This window comes from Neolamprologus brichardi, chromosome 3 (genome assembly GCF_056152115.1).
Source record: "Neolamprologus brichardi isolate AB-2024 chromosome 3, ASM5615211v1, whole genome shotgun sequence".
Taxonomy (NCBI): Eukaryota; Metazoa; Chordata; class Actinopteri; order Cichliformes; family Cichlidae; genus Neolamprologus; species Neolamprologus brichardi.
In genome coordinates, this window is record NC_142106.1 from 42474583 (window position 1) to 42498004 (window position 23422).

General features: G+C 35.3%; 2 protein-coding genes across 2 annotated transcripts in view; both read left to right on the top strand.

Annotated features, from left to right (window-relative positions):
• LOC102798282 (macrophage mannose receptor 1-like) overlaps window positions 1–23422 on the top strand; it is a 45355-nt gene that overhangs the window by 9008 nt on the left and 12925 nt on the right. The window lies entirely within an intron of this gene.
• On the top strand, window positions 1034–21685 carry LOC148104332 (receptor-type tyrosine-protein phosphatase H-like). Its single transcript, XM_087830624.1, has 7 exons — window positions 1034–1421; window positions 2530–2787; window positions 7891–8148; window positions 8719–8963; window positions 20047–20086; window positions 21443–21522; window positions 21620–21685. Exons 1-7 carry the CDS (start codon window positions 1034–1036, stop codon window positions 21683–21685), a joined length of 1335 nt encoding a protein of 444 aa, XP_087686750.1.

Here is a 23422-nt window from a genome sequence, read left to right on the forward strand (position 1 = left end):
ACTTTGACATACTTTTCCTCACAGGTTGACCAAATCCACGTGAAAAGTGGTCTGAATAAACTTTAGACCATAATGATTCTGTCATGTGAAAATTGTGAGGCTTCATTTCACAGTGAGTCAGGATAGTGAGGACATTTTCCATGATCAGGAAATTGCTGAGGGGCTTGGAAAGCTTAAAAAATCTTGAAAATTAGACTCACCTCAGTCATGATGAAAACTTATGAAGCTCATGTGGAAATTTATCAAGACAATTTGTAATCACTCATCTTCCTGCTTTCCTGGGTGTGCGGTTGGTTTTCTGTTCTTTACATGATAACCGCTTTCCCGTGCTATCAGTCTCAATACTGACATCAAGTCCAATCATCTTCTAGCCCACCTTCTCTGATCCAATCAGCCTCTGCTTTGTGTGGTTTAAATCTGTGCTCACCACCATGCACCCCTTTAGACTCTCTTTCATGCAACCCACCTCCTCTCCATCTTCACCTCAGACACCTCAGCCAGAGCTCTATTCAAATCTCAGTCTTTATCTTCACCACCACCAGTGTCTGGAGGGGGGTCTTGTCCTAAATCCTGTCATCACGGGATTCCGTTCTACCATGATTGGTCATCAGAGCATAATAGGCAAATACATTGATTTCTCTGTCTCAATAAATCAAGTTCAGTTCTTCAAATTGATCTTTACTAATTAAAATATTTCATAGTTTTTGTTCATGCATGTGGCAAAATTCCTCTTTAGTCCGAACTGCAGTATTTAAATGAAGCAACCCAATTGATACGTTTCATTCACATGTATGAAAATTGGTCGACCACCCAAACCAATCCGAAGATTCATTGTTCAAGTCCTGCTAAAGGGACGCAAGCTAAAGGGTTCTTGGGCAAGAACACTTTAGCATGTGTCCAATGCATCCACCAGGGTGTGATTGTTTATATGATAGTTAGCAAAGTAACTCAAGCATAGAATACAGTGCTGTATCAATAAAGATGATTTGACTTGTAATACAAAGTGCTTGTTTGTCCTGCAGGTGTTGACTGCATGAATTTCCAGTGCTTTGACCCCTGTCAGAACTATACTGCTCTGAATAATGATTGGCGGTCAACAAATAATACAAACATTCAGGACCTACACTGCGATCGTAATATTGACTGGCAAGGCTGGTATCGCCTGTTTCTCGGGCAATCCAGTGCTCGTATTCCAGAGAGGTGCATAGACTCAAACAGGTGTGGGACCCATGCACCTTTGTGGATAAACCAAAGTCATCCCACACAGGTTGGTGAAATTGTGAATCGCACTGTGTGCAATAGTTGGCGTGGCAGTTGCTGCTATTTTGACTCACACACGATCAAAGTCAAACTCTGCTATGGAAACTACTATGTCTACAAACTTGAAAAGCCAGTCACGTGCTATCTTGCATACTGTGCAGGTATTGTTATACTTTATGTATTACTAAACTATATCAAATTCATATTTATTGAGGTTTCCTTAAATTCGCATGTTCAAAACAATGGCTCCACCATGAATGCAGTAATTGTATTTATTTTTAACTTTAAATAGAGGCGAATGGAACAGATCCTGAAGTTCCTTCAACCACAACATCTCCAGGTATTCACCTGATTGACTATTGATAAAAATAGTGAGACTTCAAAAACATCACATTCTACCTTATTTGACATGATTACTTTATTTTTCCGATTCTTTTATTTAGCTCCTTCAAATGCAGAAAACCTCATATCATCAGGACAAAATGAAACCAGCATCACTCTGCAGTGGAATAAAGTCAACAACAATGTCAGCTTTCTTCTCCAGTTTAATGGTACAGAGACAAACATCAGTGCACCAGCTGGAAATGGACCAGTAAATCACACAGTCTCATCTCTCACTGCTGGAACTAAATACACATTCACTCTCTACTCTGTGTTCGAGAACGTCAGAAGCAGTGGAGTCAGCATTACTGCAGTCACTGGTGAGTTAATGAATTTATTTAAACTGCATTACAATGTTATCACATATTATTGAATGAAATCAACAATAAAATTATTAAGTGTTATAAAGTAGCGAAAAATCAATTCTAAAGACTTTTTGAACTTACTTTATTTTTCTCATTTTTTTTTGTTTAGCTCCTTCAAATGCAGAAAACCTCATAATATCAGGACAAGATGAAACCAGCATCACTCTGCAGTGGAATAAAGTCAACAACAATGTCAGCTTTCGTCTCCAGTTTAATGGTACAGAGACAAACATCAGTGCACCAGCTGGAAATGGACCAGTAAATCACACAGTCTCATCTCTCACTGCTGGAACTAAATACACATTCACTCTCTACTCTGTGTTCGAGAACGTCAGAAGCAGTGGAGTCAGCATTACTGCAGTCACTGGTGAGTTAATGAATCTATTTAAACTGCATTAAAATGTTATCACATATTATTGATTAAAATCAACAATAAAATTATTAAGTGTTATAAAGTAGCGAAAAATCAATTCTAAAGACTTTTTGAACTTACTTTATTTTTCTCATTTTTTTTTTTGTTTAGCTCCGTCAAATGCAGAAAACCTCATATCATCAGGACAAAATGAAACCAGCATCACTCTGCAGTGGAATAAAGTCAACAACAATGTCAGCTTTGTTCTCCAGTTTAATGGTACAGAGACAAACATCAGTGCACCAGCTGGAAATGGACCAGTAAATCACACAGTATCATCTCTCACTGCTGGAACTAAATACACATTCACTCTCTACTCTGTGTTCGAGAACGTCAGAAGCAGTGGAGTCAGCATTACTGCAGTCACTGGTGAGTTAATGAATTTATTTAAACTGCATTACAGTGTTATCACATATTATTGATTAAAATCAACAATAAAATTATTAAGTGTTATAAAGTAGCGAAAAATCAATTCTAAAGACTTTTTGAACTTACTTTATTTTTCTCATTTTTTTTTGTTTAGCTCCTTCAAATGCAGAAAACCTCATATCATCAGGACAAAATGAAACCAGCATCACTCTGCAGTGGAATAAAGTCAATAACAATGTCAGCTTTCTTCTCCAGTTTAATGGTACAGAGACAAACATCAGTGCACCAGCTGGAAATGGACCAGTAAATCACACAGTCTCATCTCTCACTGCTGGAACTAAATACACATTCACTCTCTACTCTGTGTTCGAGAACGTCAGAAGCAGTGGAGTCAGCATTACTGCAGTCACTGGTGAGTTAATGAATTTATTTAAACTGCATTACAATGTTATCACATATTATTGAATGAAATCAACAATAAAATTATTAAGTGTTATAAAGTAGCGAAAAATCAATTCTAAAGACTTTTTGAACTTACTTTATTTTTCTCATTTTTTTTTTGTTTAGCTCCTTCAAATGCAGAAAACCTCATAATATCAGGACAAGATGAAACCAGCATCACTCTGCAGTGGAATAAAGTCAACAACAATGTCAGCTTTCTTCTCCAGTTTAATGGTACAGAGACAAACATCAGTGCACCAGCTGGAAATGGACCAGTAAATCACACAGTCTCATCTCTCACTGCTGGAACTAAATACACTTTCACGCACTACTCTGTGTTCGAGAACGTCAGAAGCAGTGGAGTCAGCATTACTGCAGTCACTGGTGAGTTAATGAATCTATTTAAACTGCATTACAATGTTATCACACATTATTGATTAAAATCAACAATAAAATTATTAAGTGTTATAAAGTAGCGAAAAATCAATTCTAAAGACTTTTTGAACTTACTTTATTTTTCTCATTTTTTTTTTGTTTAGCTCCTTCAAATGCACAAGACCTCATATCATCAGGACAAAATGAAACCAGCATCACTCTGCAGTGGAATAAAGTCAACAACAATGTCAGCTTTGTTCTCCAGTTTAATGGTACAGAGACAAACATCAGTGCACCAGCTGGAAATGGACCAGTAAATCACACAGTCTCATCTCTCACTGCTGGAACTCAATACACATTCACTCTCTACTCTGTGTTTGAGAACGTCAGAAGCAGTGGAGTCAGCATTACTGCAGTCACTGGTGAGTTAATGAATTTATTTAAACTGCATTACAATGTTATCACATATTATTAAGTGAAATCAACAATAAAATTATTAAGTGTTATAAAGTAGCGAAAAATCAATTCTAAAGACTTTTTGAACTTACTTTATTTTTCTCATTTTTTTTTGTTTAGCTCCTTCAAATGCAGAAAACCTCATATCATCAGGACAAAATGAAACCAGCATCACTCTGCAGTGGAATAAAGTCAACAACAATGTCAGCTTTCTTCTCCAGTTTAATGGTACAGAGACAAACATCAGTGCACCAGCTGGAAATGGACCAGTAAATCACACAGTCTCATCTCTCACTGCTGGAACTAAATACACATTCACTCTCTACTCTGTGTTCGAGAACGTCAGAAGCAGTGGAGTCAGCATTACTGCAGTCACTGGTGAGTTAATGAATCTATTTAAACTGCATTAAAATGTTATCACATATTATTGATTAAAATCAACAATAAAATTATTAAGTGTTATAAAGTAGCGAAAAATCAATTCTAAAGACTTTTTGAACTTACTTTATTTTTCTCTTTTTTTTTTTGTTTAGCTCCGTCAAATGCAGAAAACCTCATATCATCAGGAAAAAATGAAACCAGCATCACTCTGCAGTGGAATAAAGTCAACAACAATGTCAGCTTTCTTCTCCAGTTTAATGGTACAGAGACAAACATCAGTGCACCAGCTGGAAATGGACCAGTAAATCACACAGTCTCATCTCTCACTGCTGGAACTAAATACACATTCACTCTCTACTCTGTGTTCAAGAACGTCAGAAGCAGTGGAGTCAGCATTACTGCAGTCACTGGTGAGTTAATGAAGATTTATTTAAACTGCATGACAATGTTATCACATATTTTTGATTAAAATCAACAATGAAATTAAGTGTTATTAAGTAGCAAGAAATCAATTGTAAACAAATTTTGAACTTACTTTATTTTTCTCATTCTTTTTTTTAGCTCCTTCAAATGCAGAAAACCTCATATCATCAGGACAAAATGAAACCAGCATCACTCTGCAGTGGAATAAAGTCAACAACAATGTCAGCTTTGTTCTCCAGTTTAATGGTACAGAGACAAACATCAGTGCACCAGCTGGAAATGGACCAGTAAATTACACAGTCTCATCTCTCACTGCTGGAAATCAATACACATTCACTCTCTACTCTGTGTTTGTGAACGTCAGAAGCAGTGGAGTCAAAATTACTGCAGTCACTGGTGAGTTAATGAATCTATTTAAACTGCATTACAATGTTATCACATATTATTGATTAAAATCAACAATAAAATTATTAAGTGTTATAAAGTAGCGAAAAATCAATTCTAAAGACTTTTTGAACTTACTTTATTTTTCTCATTTTTTTTTGTTTAGCTCCTTCAAATGCAGAAAACCTCATATCATCAGGACAAAATGAAACCAGCATCACTCTGCAGTGGAATAAAGTCAACAACAATGTCAGCTTTCTTCTCCAGTTTAATGGTACAGAGACAAACATCAGTGCACCAGCTGGAAATGGACCAGTAAATCACACAGTCTCATCTCTCACTGCTGGAACTAAATACACATTCACTCTCTACTCTGTGTTCGAGAACGTCAGAAGCAGTGGAGTCAGCATTACTGCAGTCACTGGTGAGTTAATGAATTTATTTAAACTGCATTACAATGTTATCACATATTATTGAATGAAATCAACAATAAAATTATTAAGTGTTATAAAGTAGCGAAAAATCAATTCTAAAGACTTTTTGAACTTACTTTATTTTTCTCATTTTTTTTTTGTTTAGCTCCTTCAAATGCAGAAAACCTCATAATATCAGGACAAGATGAAACCAGCATCACTCTGCAGTGGAATAAAGTCAACAACAATGTCAGCTTTCTTCTCCAGTTTAATGGTACAGAGACAAACATCAGTGCACCAGCTGGAAATGGACCAGTAAATCACACAGTCTCATCTCTCACTGCTGGAACTAAATACACTTTCACGCACTACTCTGTGTTCGAGAACGTCAGAAGCAGTGGAGTCAGCATTACTGCAGTCACTGGTGAGTTAATGAATCTATTTAAACTGCATTACAATGTTATCACACATTATTGATTAAAATCAACAATAAAATTATTAAGTGTTATAAAGTAGCGAAAAATCAATTCTAAAGACTTTTTGAACTTACTTTATTTTTCTCATTTTTTTTTTGTTTAGCTCCTTCAAATGCACAAGACCTCATATCATCAGGACAAAATGAAACCAGCATCACTCTGCAGTGGAATAAAGTCAACAACAATGTCAGCTTTGTTCTCCAGTTTAATGGTACAGAGACAAACATCAGTGCACCAGCTGGAAATGGACCAGTAAATCACACAGTCTCATCTCTCACTGCTGGAACTCAATACACATTCACTCTCTACTCTGTGTTTGAGAACGTCAGAAGCAGTGGAGTCAGCATTACTGCAGTCACTGGTGAGTTAATGAATTTATTTAAACTGCATTACAATGTTATCACATATTATTAAGTGAAATCAACAATAAAATTATTAAGTGTTATAAAGTAGCGAAAAATCAATTCTAAAGACTTTTTGAACTTACTTTATTTTTCTCATTTTTTTTTGTTTAGCTCCTTCAAATGCAGAAAACCTCATATCATCAGGACAAAATGAAACCAGCATCACTCTGCAGTGGAATAAAGTCAACAACAATGTCAGCTTTCTTCTCCAGTTTAATGGTACAGAGACAAACATCAGTGCACCAGCTGGAAATGGACCAGTAAATCACACAGTCTCATCTCTCACTGCTGGAACTAAATACACATTCACTCTCTACTCTGTGTTCGAGAACGTCAGAAGCAGTGGAGTCAGCATTACTGCAGTCACTGGTGAGTTAATGAATCTATTTAAACTGCATTACAATGTTATCACATATTATTGATTAAAATCAACAATAAAATTATTAAGTGTTATAAAGTAGCGAAAAATCAATTCTAAAGACTTTTTGAACTTACTTTATTTTTCTCATTTTTTTTTTTTTGTTTAGCTCCTTCAAATGCAGAAAACCTCATATCATCAGGACAAAATGAAACCAGCATCACTCTGCAGTGGAATAAAGTCAACAACAATGTCAGCTTTCTTCTCCAGTTTAATGGTACAGAGACAAACATCAGTGCACCAGCTGGAAATGGACCAGTAAATCACACAGTCTCATCTCTCACTGCTGGAACTAAATACACATTCACTCTCTACTCTGTGTTCGAGAACGTCAGAAGCAGTGGAGTCAGCATTACTGCAGTCACTGGTGAGTTAATGAATTTATTTAAACTGCATTACAATGTTATCACATATTATTGAATGAAATCAACAATAAAATTATTAAGTGTTATAAAGTAGCGAAAAATCAATTCTAAAGACTTTTTGAACTTACTTTATTTTTCTCATTTTTTTTTTGTTTAGCTCCTTCAAATGCAGAAAACCTCATATCATCAGGACAAAATGAAACCAGCATCACTCTGCAGTGGAATAAAGTCAACAACAATGTCAGCTTTGTTCTCCAGTTTAATGGTACAGAGACAAACATCAGTGCACCAGCTGGAAATGGACCAGTAAATCACACAGTCTCATCTCTCACTGCTGGAACTCAATACACATTCACTCTCTACTCTGTGTTTGAGAACGTCAGAAGCAGTGGAGTCAGCATTACTGCAGTCACTGGTGAGTTAATGAATTTATTTAAACTGCATTACAATGTTATCACATATTATTGAGTGAAATCAACAATAAAATTATTAAGTGTTATAAAGTAGCGAAAAATCAATTCTAAAGACTTTTTGAACTTACTTTATTTTTCTTATTCTTTTTTTTAGCTCCTTCAAATGCAGAAAACCTCATATCATCAGGACAAAATGAAACCAGCATCACTCTGCAGTGGAATAAAGTCAACAACAATGTCAGCTTTCTTCTCCAGTTTAATGGTACAGAGACAAGCATCAGTGCACCAGCTGGAAATGGACCAGTAAATTACACAGTCTCATCTCTCACTGCTGGAACTCAATACACATTCACTCTCTACTCTGTGTTTGAGAACGTCAAAAGCAGTGGAGTCAGCATTACTGCAGTCACTGGTGAGTTAATGAATTTATTTAAACTGCATTACAATGTTATCACATATTATTGAATGAAATCAACAATAAAATTATTAAGTGTTATAAAGTAGCGAAAAATCAATTCTAAAGACTTTTTGAACTTACTTTTTTTTTTTCTTTTTTTTTTGTTTAGCTCCTTCAAATGCAGAAAACCTCATATCATCAGGACAAAATGAAACCAGCATCACTCTGCAGTGGAATAAAGTCAACAACAATGTCAGCTTTCTTCTCCAGTTTAATGGTACAGAGACAAACATCAGTGCACCAGCTGGAAATGGACCAGTACATTACACAGTCTCATCTCTCACTGCTGGAACTCAATACACATTCACTCTCTACTCTGTGTTTGAGAACGTCAGAAGCAGTGGAGTCAGCATTACTGCAGTCACTGGTGAGTTAATGAATCTATTTAAACTGCATTACAATGTTATCACATATTATTGATTAAAATCAACAATAAAATTATTAAGTGTTATAAAGTAGCGAAAAATCAATTCTAAAGACTTTTTGAACTTACTTTATTTTACTCATTTTTTTTTTTTTGTTTAGCTCCTTCAAATGCAGAAAACCTCATATCATCAGGACAAAATGAAACCAGCATCACTCTGCAGTGGAATAAAGTCAACAACAATGTCAGCTTTCTTCTCCAGTTTAATGGTACAGAGACAAACATCAGTGCACCAGCTGGAAATGGACCAGTAAATCACACAGTCTCATCTCTCACTGCTGGAACTAAATACACATTCACTCTCTACTCTGTGTTCGAGAACGTCAGAAGCAGTGGAGTCAGCATTACTGCAGTCACTGGTGAGTTAATGAAGATTTATTTAAACTGCATGACAATGTTATCACATATTTTTGATTAAAATCAACAATGAAATTAAGTGTTATAAAGTAGCAAAAAATCAATTCTAAAGACTTTTTGAACTTACTTTATTTTTCTCATTCTTATTTTTAGCTTCTTCAAATGCAGAAAACCTCATATCATCAGGACAAAATGAAACCAGCATCACTCTGCAGTGGAATAAAGTCAACAACAATGTCAGCTTTCTTCTCCAGTTTAATGGTACAGAGACAAACATCAGTGCACCAGCTGGAAATGGACCAGTAAATCACACAGTCTCATCTCTCACTGCTGGAACTCAATACACATTCACTCTCTACTCTGTGTTTGAGAACGTCAGAAGCAGTGGAGTCAGCATTACTGCAGTCACTGGTGAGTTAATGAATTTATTTAAACTGCATTACAATGTTATCACATATTATTGAGTGAAATCAACAATAAAATTATTAAGTGTTATAAAGTAGCGAAAAATCAATTCTAAAGACTTTTTGAACTTACTTTATTTTTCTCATTCTTTTTTTTAGCTCCTTCAAATGCAGAAAACCTCATATCATCAGGACAAAATGAAACCAGCATCACTCTGCAGTGGAATAAAGTCAACAACAATGTCAGCTTTCTTCTCCAGTTTAATGGTACAGAGACAAACATCAGTGCACCAGCTGGAAATGGACCAGTAAATCACACAGTCTCATCTCTCACTGCTGGAACCAAATACACATTCACTCTCTACTCTGTGTTCGAGAACGTCAGAAGCAGTGGAGTCAGCATTACTGCAGTCACTGGTGAGTTAATGAATTTATTTAAACTGCATTACAATGTTATCACATATTATTGAATGAAATCAACAATAAAATTATTAAGTGTTATAAAGTAGCGAAAAATCAATTCTAAAGACTTTTTGAACTTACTTTATTTTTCTCATTTTTTTTTGTTTAGCTCCTTCAAATGCAGAAAACCTCATATCATCAGGACAAAATGAAACCAGCATCACTCTGCAGTGGAATAAAGTCAACAACAATGTCAGCTTTCTTCTCCAGTTTAATGGTACAGAGACAAGCATCAGTGCACCAGCTGGAAATGGACCAGTAAATTACACAGTCTCATCTCTCACTGCTGGAACTCAATACACATTCACTCTCTACTCTGTGTTTGAGAACGTCAAAAGCAGTGGAGTCAGCATTACTGCAGTCACTGGTGAGTTAATGAATTTATTTAAACTGCATTACAATGTTATCACATATTATTGAATGAAATCAACAATAAAATTATTAAGTGTTATAAAGTAGCGAAAAATCAATTCTAAAGACTTTTTGAACTTACTTTTTTTTTCTCATTTTTTTTTGTTTAGCTCCTTCAAATGCAGAAAACCTCATATCATCAGGACAAAATGAAACCAGCATCACTCTGCAGTGGAATAAAGTCAACAACAATGTCAGCTTTCTTCTCCAGTTTAATGGTACAGAGACAAACATCAGTGCACCAGCTGGAAATGGACCAGTAAATCACACAGTCTCATCTCTCACTGCTGGAACTAAATACACATTCACTCTCTACTCTGTGTTCGAGAACGTCAGAAGCAGTGGAGTCAGCATTACTGCAGTCACTGGTGAGTTAATGAATCTATTTAAACTGCATTACAATGTTATCACATATTATTGATTAAAATCAACAATAAAATTATTAAGTGTTATAAAGTAGCAAAAAATCAATTCTAAAGACTTTTTGAACTTACTTTATTTTTCTCATTTTTTTTTTTTTGTTTAGCTCCTTCAAATGCAGAAAACCTCATATCATCAGGACAAAATGAAACCAGCATCACTCTGCAGTGGAATAAAGTCAACAACAATGTCAGCTTTCTTCTCCAGTTTAATGGTACAGAGACAAACATCAGTGCACCAGCTGGAAATGGACCAGTAAATCACACAGTCTCATCTCTCACTGCTGGAACTAAATACACATTCACTCTCTACTCTGTGTTCGAGAACGTCAGAAGCAGTGGAGTCAGCATTACTGCAGTCACTGGTGAGTTAATGAAGATTTATTTAAACTGCATGACAATGTTATCACATATTTTTGATTAAAATCAACAATGAAATTAAGTGTTATAAAGTAGCAAAAAATCAATTCTAAAGACTTTTTGAACTTACTTTATTTTTCTCATTCTTATTTTTAGCTTCTTCAAATGCAGAAAACCTCATATCATCAGGACAAAATGAAACCAGCATCACTCTGCAGTGGAATAAAGTCAACAACAATGTCAGCTTTCTTCTCCAGTTTAATGGTACAGAGACAAACATCAGTGCACCAGCTGGAAATGGACCAGTAAATCACACAGTCTCATCTCTCACTGCTGGAACTAAATACACATTCACTCTCTACTCTGTGTTTGAGATCGTCAGAAGCAGTGGAGTCAGCATTACTGCAGTCACTGGTGAGTTAATGAATCTATTTAAACTGCATTACAATGTTATCACATATTTTTGATTAAAATCAACAATGAAATTAAGTGTTATTAAGTAGCAAGAAATAAATTGTAAACAAATTTTGAACTTACTTTATTTTTCTCATTCTTTTTTTTAGCTCCTTCAAATGCAGAAAACCTCATATCATCAGGACAGAATGAAACCAGCATCACTCTGCAGTGGAATAAAGTCAACAACAATGTCAGCTTTCTTCTCCAGTTTAATGGTACAGAGACAAACATCAGTGCACCAGCTGGAAATGGACCAGTAAATCACACAGTCTCATCTCTCACTGCTGGAACTAAATACACATTCACTCTCTACTCTGTGTTCGAGAACGTCAGAAGCAGTGGAGTCAGCATTACTGCAGTCACTGGTGAGTTAATGAAGATTTATTTAAACTGCATGACAATGTTATCACATATTTTTGATTACAATCAACAATGAAATTAAGTGTTATTAAGTAGCAAGAAATCAACTGTAAACAAATTTTGAACTTACTTTATTTTTCTCATTCTTTTTTTTTAGCTCCTTCAAATGCAGAAAACCTCATATCATCAGGACAAAATGAAACCAGCATCACTCTGCAGTGGAATAAAGTCAACAACAATGTCAGCTTTCTTCTCCAGTTTAATGGTACAGAGACAAACATCAGTGCACCAGCTGGAAATGGACCAGTAAATTACACAGTCTCATCTCTCACTGCTGGAACTCAATACACATTCACTCTCTACTCTGTGTTTGAGAACGTCAGAAGCAGTGGAGTCAGCATTACTGCAGTCACTGGTGAGTTAATGAATCTATTTAAACTGCATTACAATGTTATCACATATTATTGATTAAAATCAACAATAAAATTATTAAGTGTTATAAAGTAGCGAAAAATCAATTCTAAAGACTTTTTGAACTTACTTTATTTTACTCATTTTTTTTTTTTTGTTTAGCTCCTTCAAATGCAGAAAACCTCATATCATCAGGACAAAATGAAACCAGCATCACTCTGCAGTGGAATAAAGTCAACAACAATGTCAGCTTTCTTCTCCAGTTTAATGGTACAGAGACAAACATCAGTGCACCAGCTGGAAATGGACCAGTAAATCACACAGTCTCATCTCTCACTGCTGGAACTAAATACACATTCACTCTCTACTCTGTGTTCGAGAACGTCAGAAGCAGTGGAGTCAGCATTACTGCAGTCACTGGTGAGTTAATGAAGATTTATTTAAACTGCATGACAATGTTATCACATATTTTTGATTAAAATCAACAATGAAATTAAGTGTTATAAAGTAGCAAAAAATCAATTCTAAAGACTTTTTGAACTTACTTTATTTTTCTCATTCTTATTTTTAGCTTCTTCAAATGCAGAAAACCTCATATCATCAGGACAAAATGAAACCAGCATCACTCTGCAGTGGAATAAAGTCAACAACAATGTCAGCTTTCTTCTCCAGTTTAATGGTACAGAGACAAACATCAGTGCACCAGCTGGAAATGGACCAGTAAATCACACAGTCTCATCTCTCACTGCTGGAACTCAATACACATTCACTCTCTACTCTGTGTTTGAGAACGTCAGAAGCAGTGGAGTCAGCATTACTGCAGTCACTGGTGAGTTAATGAATTTATTTAAACTGCATTACAATGTTATCACATATTATTGAGTGAAATCAACAATAAAATTATTAAGTGTTATAAAGTAGCGAAAAATCAATTCTAAAGACTTTTTGAACTTACTTTATTTTTCTCATTCTTTTTTTTAGCTCCTTCAAATGCAGAAAACCTCATATCATCAGGACAAAATGAAACCAGCATCACTCTGCAGTGGAATAAAGTCAACAACAATGTCAGCTTTCTTCTCCAGTTTAATGGTACAGAGACAAACATCAGTGCACCAGCTGGAAATGGACCAGTAAATCACACAGTCTCATCTCTCACTGCTGGAACCAAATACACATTCACTCTCTACTCTGTGTTCGAGAACGTCAGAAGCAGTGGAGTCAGCATTACTGCAGTCACTGGTGAGTTAATGAATTTATTTAAACTGCATTACAATGTTATCACATATTATTGAATGAAATCAACAATAAAATTATTAAGTGTTATAAAGTAGCGAAAAATCAATTCTAAAGACTTTTTGAACTTACTTTATTTTTCTCATTTTTTTTTGTTTAGCTCCTTCAAATGCAGAAAACCTCATATCATCAGGACAAAATGAAACCAGCATCACTCTGCAGTGGAATAAAGTCAACAACAATGTCAGCTTTCTTCTCCAGTTTAATGGTACAGAGACAAGCATCAGTGCACCAGCTGGAAATGGACCAGTAAATTACACAGTCTCATCTCTCACTGCTGGAACTCAATACACATTCACTCTCTACTCTGTGTTTGAGAACGTCAAAAGCAGTGGAGTCAGCATTACTGCAGTCACTGGTGAGTTAATGAATTTATTTAAACTGCATTACAATGTTATCACATATTATTGAATGAAATCAACAATAAAATTATTAAGTGTTATAAAGTAGCGAAAAATCAATTCTAAAGACTTTTTGAACTTACTTTTTTTTTCTCATTTTTTTTTGTTTAGCTCCTTCAAATGCAGAAAACCTCATATCATCAGGACAAAATGAAACCAGCATCACTCTGCAGTGGAATAAAGTCAACAACAATGTCAGCTTTCTTCTCCAGTTTAATGGTACAGAGACAAACATCAGTGCACCAGCTGGAAATGGACCAGTAAATCACACAGTCTCATCTCTCACTGCTGGAACTAAATACACATTCACTCTCTACTCTGTGTTCGAGAACGTCAGAAGCAGTGGAGTCAGCATTACTGCAGTCACTGGTGAGTTAATGAATCTATTTAAACTGCATTACAATGTTATCACATATTATTGATTAAAATCAACAATAAAATTATTAAGTGTTATAAAGTAGCAAAAAATCAATTCTAAAGACTTTTTGAACTTACTTTATTTTTCTCATTTTTTTTTTTTTGTTTAGCTCCTTCAAATGCAGAAAACCTCATATCATCAGGACAAAATGAAACCAGCATCACTCTGCAGTGGAATAAAGTCAACAACAATGTCAGCTTTCTTCTCCAGTTTAATGGTACAGAGACAAACATCAGTGCACCAGCTGGAAATGGACCAGTAAATCACACAGTCTCATCTCTCACTGCTGGAACTAAATACACATTCACTCTCTACTCTGTGTTCGAGAACGTCAGAAGCAGTGGAGTCAGCATTACTGCAGTCACTGGTGAGTTAATGAAGATTTATTTAAACTGCATGACAATGTTATCACATATTTTTGATTAAAATCAACAATGAAATTAAGTGTTATAAAGTAGCAAAAAATCAATTCTAAAGACTTTTTGAACTTACTTTATTTTTCTCATTCTTATTTTTAGCTTCTTCAAATGCAGAAAACCTCATATCATCAGGACAAAATGAAACCAGCATCACTCTGCAGTGGAATAAAGTCAACAACAATGTCAGCTTTCTTCTCCAGTTTAATGGTACAGAGACAAACATCAGTGCACCAGCTGGAAATGGACCAGTAAATCACACAGTCTCATCTCTCACTGCTGGAACTAAATACACATTCACTCTCTACTCTGTGTTTGAGATCGTCAGAAGCAGTGGAGTCAGCATTACTGCATTCACTGGTGAGTTAATGAATCTATTTAAACTGCATTACAATGTTATCACATATTTTTGATTAAAATCAACAATGAAATTAAGTGTTATTAAGTAGCAAGAAATAAATTGTAAACAAATTTTGAACTTACTTTATTTTTCTCATTCTTTTTTTTAGCTCCTTCAAATGCAGAAAACCTCATATCATCAGGACAGAATGAAACCAGCATCACTCTGCAGTGGAATAAAGTCAACAACAATGTCAGCTTTCTTCTCCAGTTTAATGGTACAGAGACAAACATCAGTGCACCAGCTGGAAATGGACCAGTAAATCACACAGTCTCATCTCTCACTGCTGGAACTAAATACACATTCACTCTCTACTCTGTGTTCGAGAACGTCAGAAGCAGTGGAGTCAGCATTACTGCAGTCACTGGTGAGTTAATGAAGATTTATTTAAACTGCATGACAATGTTATCACATATTTTTGATTACAATCAACAATGAAATTAAGTGTTATTAAGTAGCAAGAAATCAACTGTAAACAAATTTTGAACTTACTTTATTTTTCTCATTCTTTTTTTTTAGCTCCTTCAAATGCAGAAAACCTCATATCATCAGGACAAAATGAAACCAGCATCACTCTGCAGTGGAATAAAGTCAACAACAATGTCAGCTTTCTTCTCCAGTTTAATGGTACAGAGACAAACATCAGTGCACCAGCTGGAAATGGACCAGTAAATTACACAGTCTCATCTCTCACTGCTGGAACTCAATACACATTCACTCTCTACTCTGTGTTTGAGAACGTCAGAAGCAGTGGAGTCAGCATTACTGCAGTCACTGGTGAGTTAATGAATCTATTTAAACTGCATTACAATGTTATCACATATTATTGATTAAAATCAACAATAAAATTATTAAGTGTTATAAAGTAGCGAAAAATCAATTCTAAAGACTTTTTGAACTTACTTTATTTTACTCATTTTTTTTTTTTTTGTTTAGCTCCTTCAAATGCAGAAAACCTCATATCATCAGGACAAAATGAAACCAGCATCACTCTGCAGTGGAATAAAGTCAACAACAATGTCAGCTTTCTTCTCCAGTTTAATGGTACAGAGACAAACATCAGTGCACCAGCTGGAAATGGACCAGTAAATCACACAGTCTCATCTCTCACTGCTGGAACTAAATACACATTCACTCTCTACTCTGTGTTCGAGATCGTCAGAAGCAGTGGAGTCAGCATTACTGCAGTCACTGGTGAGTTAATGAATCTATTTAAACTGCATTACAATGTTATCACATATTATTGATTAAAATCAACAATAAAATTATTAAGTGTTATAAAGCAGCGAAAAATCAATTCTAAAGACTTTTTGAACTTACTTTATTTTTCTCATTTTTTTTTGTTTAGCTCCTTCAAATGCAGAAAACCTCATATCATCAGGACAAAATGAAACCAGCATCACTCTGCAGTGGAATAAAGTCAACAACAATGTCAGCTTTCTTCTCCAGTTTAATGGTACAGAGACAAACATCAGTGCACCAGCTGGAAATGGACCAGTAAATCACACAGTCTCATCTCTCACTGCTGGAACTAAATACACATTCACACTCTACTCTGTGTTTGAGAACGTCAGAAGCAGTGGAGTCAGCATTACTGCAGTCACTGGTGAGTTAATGAATTTATTTAAACTGCATTACAATGTTATCACATATTATTGAATGAAATCAACAATAAAATTATTAAGTGTTATAAAGTAGTGAAAAATCAATTCTAAAGACTTTTTGAACTTACTTTATTTTTCTCATTTTTTTTTTTGTTTAGCTCCTTCAAATGCAGAAAACCTCATATCATCAGGACAAAATGAAACCAGCATCACTCTGCAGTGGAATAAAGTCAACAACAATGTCAGCTTTCTTCTCCAGTTTAATGGTACAGAGACAAACATCAGTGCACCAGCTGGAAATGGACCAGTAAATCACACAGTCTCATCTCTCACTGCTGGAACTAAATACACATTCACTCTCTACTCTGTGTTCGAGAACGTCAGAAGCAGTGGAGTCAGCATTACTGCAGTCACTGGTGAGTTAATGAAGATTTATTTAAACTGCATGACAACGTTATCACATATTTTTGATTAAAATCAACAATGAAATTAAGTGTTATTAAGTAGCAAGAAATAAATTGTAAACAAATTTTGAACTTACTTTATTTTTCTCATTCTTTTTTTTAGCTCCTTCAAATGCAGAAAACCTCATATCATCAGGACAGAATGAAACCAGCATCACTCTGCAGTGGAATAAAGTCAACAACAATGTCAGCTTTCTTCTCCAGTTTAATGGTACAGAGACAAACATCAGTGCACCAGCTGGAAATGGACCAGTAAATCACACAGTCTCATCTCTCACTGCTGGAACTAAATACACATTCACTCTCTACTCTGTGTTCGAGAACGTCAGAAGCAGTGGAGTCAGCATTACTGCAGTCACTGGTGAGTTAATGAAGATTTATTTAAACTGCATGACAATGTTATCACATATTTTTGATTACAATCAACAATGAAATTAACTGTTATTAAGTAGCAAGAAATCAACTGTAAACAAATTTTGAACTTACTTTATTTTTCTCATTCTTTTTTTTTAGCTCCTTCAAATGCAGAAAACCTCATATCATCAGGACAAAATGAAACCAGCATCACTCTGCAGTGGAATAAAGTCAACAACAATGTCAGCTTTCTTCTCCAGTTTAATGGTACAGAGACAAACATCAGTGCACCAGCTGGAAATGGACCAGTAAATTACACAGTCTCATCTCTCACTGCTGGAACTCAATACACATTCACTCTCTACTCTGTGTTTGAGAACGTCAGAAGCAGTGGAGTCAGCATTACTGCAGTCACTGGTGAGTTAATGAATCTATTTAAACTGCATTACAATGTTATCACATATTATTGATTAAAATCAACAATAAAATTATTAAGTGTTATAAAGTAGCGAAAAATCAATTCTAAAGACTTTTTGAACTTACTTTATTTTACTCATTTTTTTTCTTTTGTTTAGCTCCTTCAAATGCAGAAAACCTCATATCATCAGGACAAAATGAAACCAGCATCACTCTGCAGTGGAATAAAGTCAACAACAATGTCAGCTTTCTTCTCCAGTTTAATGGTACAGAGACAAACATCAGTGCACCAGCTGGAAATGGACCAGTAAATCACACAGTCTCATCTCTCACTGCTGGAACTAAATACACATTCACTCTCTACTCTGTGTTCGAGAACGTCAGAAGCAGTGGAGTCAGCATTACTGCAGTCACTGGTGAGTTAATGAATTTATTTAAACTGCATTACAATGTTATCACATATTATTGATTAAAATCAACAATAAAATTATTAAGTGTTATAAAGTAGCGAAAAATCAATTCTAAAGACTTTTTGAACTTACTTTATTTTTCTCATTTTTTTTTTGTTTAGCTCCTTCAAATGCAGAAAACCTCATAATATCAGGACAAGATGAAACCAGCATCACTCTGCAGTGGAATAAAGTCAACAACAATGTCAGCTCTCTTCTCCAGTTTAATGGTACAGAGACAAACATCAGTGCACCAGCTGGAAATGGACCAGTAACTCACACAGTCTCATCTCTCACTGCTGGAACTCAATACACATTCACTCTCTACTCTGTGTTTGAGAATGTCAGAAGCAGTGGAGTCAGCATTACTGCAGTCACTGGTGAGTTAATCAATTGATTTAAACTGCAATACAATTTTTTCAAAGACTACTGATAATAATTCAAGAGTATGATTTTTTTTACTGTTTTTAACTAGTGAGAAATCAATTTTGAAGAATTTTTGAAACTTACTTTATTTTCTCATTTTTTTGTTTAGCTCCTTTGAATGCACAAAACCTCATATCATCAGGACAAAATGAAACCAGCGTCACTCTGCAGTGGAATAAAGTCAACAACAATGTCAGCTTTGCTCTCCAGTTTAATGGGACAGAGACAAGCATCAGTGCACCAGCTGGAAATGGACCAGTGAATCAAACAGTCTCATCTTTCACTGCTGGAACGAAATACACATTCACTCTCTACTCTGTGTTTGAGAACATCAGAAGCAGTGGAGTCGGCATTACTGCAGTCACTGGTGAGTTAATGAATTTATTTAAACTGCTTTACAATGTTATCACATATTATTGAATGAAATCAACAATAACATTATTTGTGTTGTTAAGTAGCAAGAAATGAATTCTCAACAATTTTTGAAACTTACTTTATTTTTCTCATTTTTTCGTTTAGCTCCTTCAAATGCACAAAACCTCATATCATCAGGACAAAATGAAACCAGCATCACTCTGCAGTGGAATAAAGTCAACAACAATGTCAGCTTTCTTCTCCAGTTTAATGGTACAGAGACAAACATCAGTGCACCAGCTGGAAATGGACCAGTAAATCACACAGTCTCATCTCTCACTGCTGGAACTAAATACACATTCACTCTCTACTCTTTGTTCGAGAACGTCAGAAGCAGTGGAGTCAGCATTACTGCAGTCACTGGTGAGTTAATGAAGATTTATTTAAACTGCATGACAATGTTATCACATATTTTTGATTACAATCAACAATGAAATTAAGTGTTATTAAGTAGCAAGAAATCAACTGTAAACAAATTTTGAACTTACTTTATTTTTCTCATTCTTTTTTTTTAGCTCCTTCAAATGCAGAAAACCTCATATCATCAGGACAAAATGAAACCAGCATCACTCTGCAGTGGAATAAAGTCAACAACAATGTCAGCTTTGTTCTCCAGTTTAATGGTACAGAGAAAAGCATCAGTGCACCAGCTGGAAATGGACCAGTGAATCACACAGTCTCATCTCTCACTCCTGGAACTCAATACACATTCACTCTCTACTCTGTGTTTGAGAACATCAGAAGTAGTGGAGTCAGCATTACTGCAGTCACTGGTAAGCTCTTACATTTCATACTGTGCTATTTCACAGAAAGAATGGATCAAGTTGTCATTACAAACAGTAAATTGTTTTTTTACAGTTAGTTCCTAGCTGTCGAAATGAATCAGTGTACATTACATTTTTAGTGATTTATGAAGGTGTAATTTCGTTATCTAAAAATAAGCCAATAGCAGTTGGAGATATTAATTCACCAGTCGAGGCAGTGTCAAAGCACTTGTTATTGTAAGGTAGCACTACAATAATAGAGAGAAAAGACCAAAAATTAGTGTATGTCTATGAGGAAACATTTGTGGAACGGCAAAATCCATTGGAGGCTTAAACTCAGCAATATATAAAGGGAAGCTTAAATAAATAATTTTTAGAGGCAAGTTGGAAACAATAACTTTACAATGAAAAGGTGTTACAGTAATGATACGTTAGGCTCTCAGACCTGCTAAGCTCTGCTGATTAAACTAAAAGCACATATGTGTGTCTTTAACTTGATGTTCCACTTTCACAACTGTCCCCCCACCTAACTGCTCTCTCTCAGCTCCTCCAAATGCAGACAGCTTCCGATCATCAGGACAAAATGAAACCAGCATCACTCTGCAGTGGAATAAAGTCAACAACAATGTCAGCTTTCTTCTCCAGTTTAATGGTACAGAGACAAACATCAGTGCACCAACTGGAAATGGACCAGTAACTTACACAGTCTCATCTCTCACTGCTGGAACTAAATACACATTCACTCTCTACTCTGTGTTTGAGAACGTTAGAAGCAGTGGAGTTAGCATTACTGCAGTCACTGGTGAGTAAATTAATGATGAGTACAAGCTGGAAGAATAACAGGTTTTGTTTTGTTTTTGACTTTTTTCTTTGGTTTAGTTTTTTTTGTTGTTGTTGTTGTTGCATCTTCCTTTTGCTGCTCATCAGTGCATGTGATTTTTTCCTTTTCCTTGTTTATTAGTGTTGAAGAATACATTTACATGTAGATATTGTGTTTATAGTTAATTTTATTTTGTTTTCTCTCCATGTAAATGCATAACTGATTCTACTTTCTACATTCAAAGGGCCTTGTAAGTATTTGCATTTCTTTCATTTACTGTATCCTCCCAAAGCATTTCTTCAGGTATATTGTTTGTATACTTGTGATTGTATCATTTGATCATTTACAACATTTCTGTAATTTACTTCATAATGCATTACGTGTATATCTCTACAATCCTAATTAACAAAAACTTGGATGCTTTGAATAACAATATACATTTAAATACAGTATCCAAGAATAATTTAATTTCTTTTATAAATAAAGATTTCATGATCATTATGTCATTATTAATTTGTGTAACATTTGTTTTTTTGTGTAAACAGATTATGTTATTGGACTGAAAGCAAGACTGCGGGCATTTGTTCAGCTGTCAGAGTCGGACATTCAGGAGAGACTGGAAGAGGTCAGACTAACCTCAGTTTTATTTTCTTTTTTCATACTTATATTCACTTTGTCCAGCGATAACATGAAGCCTTTTTTCTGTTTTTCTCCGCCTCTAGTTCTTCAGACAACATGGATTACAGCCACAGGTTTTATCACTGAGGAACCTGAAGGTTAAACCATGACACCAGATGAGAAAAGTGCTTTATACTTTACAAATTTCCAATTAATTTCCTCAAACTGGAACAAAAATTAATTTGATTGACCATTTTTGAAGATCTCCATATACATAATTGTGTGTATTCTGTGTACTGAGCAGCAGCAGAGGTCATTAACAAGTTAAATGTTATCTTGACCTTTTCGTAATCTTTGTTGCTCAGAAGTTGGTAACAGGTGTGCAAAGTTTTGTTTATCAGTGTTTTAAATGTGATAATGCAATTAAATGAAATACTGTGGGCATTTATGCTATATCATTATCTTTCTAAACTGATGAGTTATATTTTTATTTTTATGGTATCTATTTGAACAAACAGAATACTGTGTTAATGTAACTCCCTTACACCCCTTGCTGGAAATAAAAGGAATTACAGTGGTATTGCTTTTGTTGTAGGGCTGGAAAAGGAGAATCAATCAAGCTGAGATCATGTCTAAAGTCAAATTCCTTATCACTTCTTTTTTGTCAGTGTTGCCATATTTCTGATGGCCACACATTGTGGCAATAAATATTGTCAAGATCACAGCAGAGGTGGGCTTTTTTTTTTTTTTTTTTCGCTATTTCTTTCTACATAGTGTTTAGTTCTCTTATCATTTTTTTCCTGGTGTCTGCCGCATTTTTTTCTGAGTGCCCTGTTCTCCTGTCATTGTCTGAAGGGCAGTCTGTCTTTGTTAGCTCTGCAATAAACTGATGACCTCTCCAGAGTGTACCAGAGTGAGCAGCTGGGTACGCAATAAACTAAATTAAAATATTGATATTTATTTATTAGTATCTATTTGCGTTCTACTTTGATTCTTTTGGGATCAGAATCAACAACTGTAAGCCTATGTGACGTAGCAACAGGAAGAGTTGTCGTACAGCATTAATTCACTGCCCTGACTGTCCAGGGCAGCTTACAGGAGGTCACATTGGTAGTTTATTTATTAGAAGAGCGACCCGCAGACCACATGTCAAAGTGTCCTTGGACAAGATACTGAACTCCAAAATGCCTGTCATTCATTCATCGATGTGTAAGTATATATCAACCAAGTGATACATACTTATCATTATCTATAATTTTTCTTCAGAACGCTAGACTGACTTACAATGAGCCAATAGCCACATATTGAGCAGCTGGACATACAGAACCAAACATAAGGGGAGGCTCTAGGTCCAGAGATAGAGCAGGTCATCTACTGGAATCTGTTGGAAGGTGATGGTTCAGTCTCTGCCTACTCCAGTCTGCATGCCAAATATACTTGGGCAAGATTCTGTTCATATATAGCACCAACCTGCACCTCAGTGTAAGATAAAGACCCTACAATATTAGAAAGAAACCATAACAATCACACAACCTCCTATAACAATGCACTTGGTGATAGTGGGAAGGAAAAACTGCCTGTTAATAGAAAGAAACTTTTGCCATAACCAAGCTTAGGGAAGGACAGTCATCTGCCACAACTGGTAAAAATAAAAAGAGAGCAGAGAGAAACAGGACAAAAGGCAAACTATAGGAGAGAGAGAGAAAGTTTAATAAGTGGTGAGTCTAACTAAACCACTCAGTCATCAGAGCCAAACCCTTTAGAATAAACACCCAGCAGAATATATGCATTCAAAACTTTTTAGATATATTTCTCATTTACACAGAAAAACAAATGTCTGTTGAACATAATTAGGCAGATGCCCACTGATGATTAACATTCAAAAGAGAGTTATGAACTTTCTAATC

Bases quoted from the DNA above. Each gene is read 5' to 3' on its own strand.
- LOC148104332 (XM_087830624.1), top strand. From the start codon at position 1,034: ATGAATTTCCAGTGCTTTGACCCCTGTCAGAACTATACTGCTCTGAAT. The intron at 1,422-2,529 runs GTATTGTTATAC...TTTTTTGTTTAG, and splicing joins CTATCTTGCATACTGTGCAG to CTCCGTCAAATGCAGAAAAC. The intron at 20,087-21,442 runs GTAAGCTCTTAC...TTGTGTAAACAG, and splicing joins CAGCATTACTGCAGTCACTG to ATTATGTTATTGGACTGAAA.